This window comes from Entamoeba dispar, genomic scaffold (genome assembly GCF_000209125.1).
Source record: "Entamoeba dispar SAW760 scf_1105229459397 genomic scaffold, whole genome shotgun sequence".
In the NCBI taxonomy this organism is placed as follows: Eukaryota; Evosea; order Mastigamoebida; family Endamoebidae; genus Entamoeba; species Entamoeba dispar.
This window is the reverse complement of record NW_001853672.1, coordinates 1-3,135: the sequence shown is the minus strand read 5'-3', so window position 1 is coordinate 3,135 and position 3,135 is coordinate 1. Positions and strand designations below refer to the sequence as shown.

The 3,135-nt window shown below is 18.4% G+C and overlaps 1 protein-coding gene across 1 annotated transcript, besides 11 other annotated features; it reads left to right on the top strand.

Moving 5' to 3' along the window:
* Nucleotides 1-19: 19 nt before the first annotated feature.
* Nucleotides 20-178: a microsatellite.
* A 13-nt stretch (nucleotides 179-191) lies between these two features.
* Nucleotides 192-297: a microsatellite.
* A 98-nt stretch (nucleotides 298-395) lies between these two features.
* Nucleotides 396-481: a sequence feature (AT_rich).
* An 18-nt stretch (nucleotides 482-499) lies between these two features.
* Nucleotides 500-543: a microsatellite.
* Nucleotides 544-709: 166 nt separating this feature from the next.
* On the top strand, nucleotides 710-2,158 carry EDI_295710 (uncharacterized protein; the record flags this gene model as incomplete). Its single annotated transcript, XM_001735780.1, has 1 exon — nucleotides 710-2,158. One exon carries the CDS (start codon nucleotides 710-712, stop codon nucleotides 2,156-2,158), a length of 1,449 nt encoding a protein of 482 aa, XP_001735832.1.
* Nucleotides 1,825-1,919: a microsatellite.
* Nucleotides 2,122-2,158: a sequence feature (AT_rich).
* Nucleotides 2,159-2,389: 231 nt separating this feature from the next.
* Nucleotides 2,390-2,578: a microsatellite.
* Nucleotides 2,573-2,733: a microsatellite.
* Nucleotides 2,734-2,826: a microsatellite.
* Nucleotides 2,827-2,882: 56 nt separating this feature from the next.
* Nucleotides 2,883-3,059: a microsatellite.
* Nucleotides 2,939-3,116: a microsatellite.
* The last annotated feature ends 19 nt before the right edge of the window (nucleotides 3,117-3,135 follow it).

Here is a 3,135-nt window from a genome sequence, read left to right as displayed (position 1 = left end):
ATAAATAAATGTAGTTTTAAAATAAATAATAAATGATATATAATAATAACACAATGAGAATAATAAATAATATAAACAAAAGAAATGATAAATAAAGAAATAAAACAAAAGAAGATATAACAAGAAATGAATAAACACAATAATAACAAATAAATATAAATGAATATAAATTAAATAAGATATTCAATATGAAAATAAAAGAATAAATAAAATAACATATCAAATTAATGAATAATAAAATCAATACAATCAAATAATCAAACAAAATAATAATAAAATAACATAATATAATAATAATTAGTATAAATAATAAACATAAATGAGAATGATATTATAAACTAATATTGATAATGTGTATAAAATGATAACTATTTAAATAGTGATAATCATCATTGATTATATTTATTGAAATATTAAATCTTTGATTATTATTCAAAATATTAAATAACAAAATATAATGAATAACAAAATAAATAAAAAAGAGAATATTCTAATTATAAAAATAAAATAAAATAAAAATAAAATAAAAAAATAATAATATAATTGTTTTCTAAGTTCTTTTTATTTTATTTTTTTGTTCATTCATTATTAATTTATCAATTCTTCATGTATTTATATCTCAAAACACTTTCTTTAAACATCATTTAACTTTTATCAAAAACAACTGAGAATTAGAAATTCAATTAAACAAAACATTTAAACATTAATAATGAGTATAGAAGGATTGAAACAAACTAAATTACTTTTGATTGGAGAAACAGGTGTTGGTAAAAGTTCATTAGGTAATTTTATTCTTAAAAGTGATGTTTTTAGTGAAGGTGATAGTAATAATTCAGTTACAAAAGATACTATTGGATATTTTGGAGAAGGAGATAGAAGTGATGTATTTGTTATTGATACTCCTGGTCTTAATGATACTTGTGGTTTTGATAATGAAGGTATTCAAAATATTATTGAATGTGTTAAAAACACAGGATTACAAGGAATTGTATTAACAATGAATTATAATGTAGATAGATTTTATGCCAGTCTTAAACAAGTTGTTAAAGTTATATCTGATATTTTCCTATTTTCAGAATTTTGGAAACATACATGCATTGTATGGACTAAATGTTATAATTTCATACCACGAAAGAAAATTGAAAAATATAAAATTGAGAAAGAGAAATTCAAAGAAGAAATGATTGAATTTATTAAACAAACAAATAAAATAAATGAAAATATTGATATTCCAATGTTTTTTGTAGATTCACAACCAGAAGAAGATTATGATAATACAAGAACAGAAGAAGAAATAGTAAAATTAATCAAATGGGCAAGAGGATTAAAACCATTTGATAAAGAAGAAATCAATAAAATAATAAATGAATACAAAGAAATTATTTATGAAGAAAAAGAAGGACATGAAACAATAGAAAGATTGAAACAAACTAAATTACTTTTGATTGGAGAAACATGTGTTGGTAAAAGTTCATTAGGTAATTTTATTTTAAAGAAGAATGTTTTTATGGTTTGTGATGGTCTAAATTCAGTTACAAAAGAGGGTGCTGGATATTTTGGAGAAGGAGATAGAAGTGATGTATTTGTTATTGATACTCCTGGTCTTAATGATACTTGTGGTTTTGATAATGAAGGTATTCAAAATATTATTGGATGTGTTAAAGTTACAGGATTACAAGGAATTATATTAACAATGGATTATAATAGCTGTAGACTTTCTGGTAATCTTAAATATATTGTTAAAGTTATATCTGATGCTTTCCCAATAAAAGATTTTTGGAAACATGTATGTATTGTATGGACTAAATGTTATAACTGTTATTCACAAAAGAAAATTGAAAAAGATAAAATTTTAAAAAATGAAATCAAAGAAGAAATGATTGAATTTATTAAACAAACAAATAAAATAAATAAAAATATTGATATTCCAATGTATTATGTAGATTCACAACCAGATGATGAAGATTATGATAATACAAGATCAGAAGAAGAAATAGTAAAATTAATAAAATGGGCAAGAGGATTATCATCATTTGATAAAGAAGAAATCAATAAATTAATAGGTGAATTTAAAGAAATTGGATATGAAGAAAAAGAAGAATGTAAAATAATAGAAGAAACAAAATATAATATAACATATAAAATAACAAATATATAAGATGTAAGAAAGTAAAGATAGTGGAGAAGTTATTTATGGTGAAAGTACTGAATTTAACAGTAGAATTCTACAGAAACAAATCAAAGAAGATCATCAGACTGTGTAGTGATGTACTGAAGAAACAATAACACTAATTCAGTATTTAGTTATTTGAAATAAAATACAAAAAATCAAATGATTTAAATTTCATTATGGTTAATTTAAATAAAAAACAAAGAAATGGATAATAAGAAATAAAGTAAACATGAATAAAAGAAAGAATAAAATTCAAAAGAATAAAGAAGAATGAGATGAATAAAGAAGTAAAATAAAGAATGTAATGAAATAAACAAAAAATATAAACAAAGATAAAGAAAATGAATAAATAAAAGAATATGATTGAATTAATTTAATATAAAATTAAATTAAAAATGAAATAAATATAATTTATTATTTTATTAATTTATTGATATTTTATGATGAATATCATAAATACATTATTAAATTATTCATAAATACATTTATTAGTTAAATAATTGATGAAATAATATTAATATTGTATAATAAAATAAATGAATTAACAATTAATAATTAATTTATATTTAATTTTATATTATATTATATTATATTTCATTTATTATATAATGTAAAATAACAATTTATATTATTTTATATTGATATTAGATTATCATAATCAATCATATTCATTGATATTAATAATTATATTTTAGAATGATGAAAATCAAATAAAAATAACATTAATAATAAATAATATATGATAATAAAGATATACATTGTTTTATTTAATATATTATGAATAAATATAAATTACAATCATTCATAAATTATGAAAATATATGATAATCAACATATGAATACAAAATAATATCAATAATTATATAATAATCATATAATGAAAATATAAATTAAATTCTATGATATACAATTAATATGAATATATTAAATATAAATTATAACAACTAATGTTTATTATGATT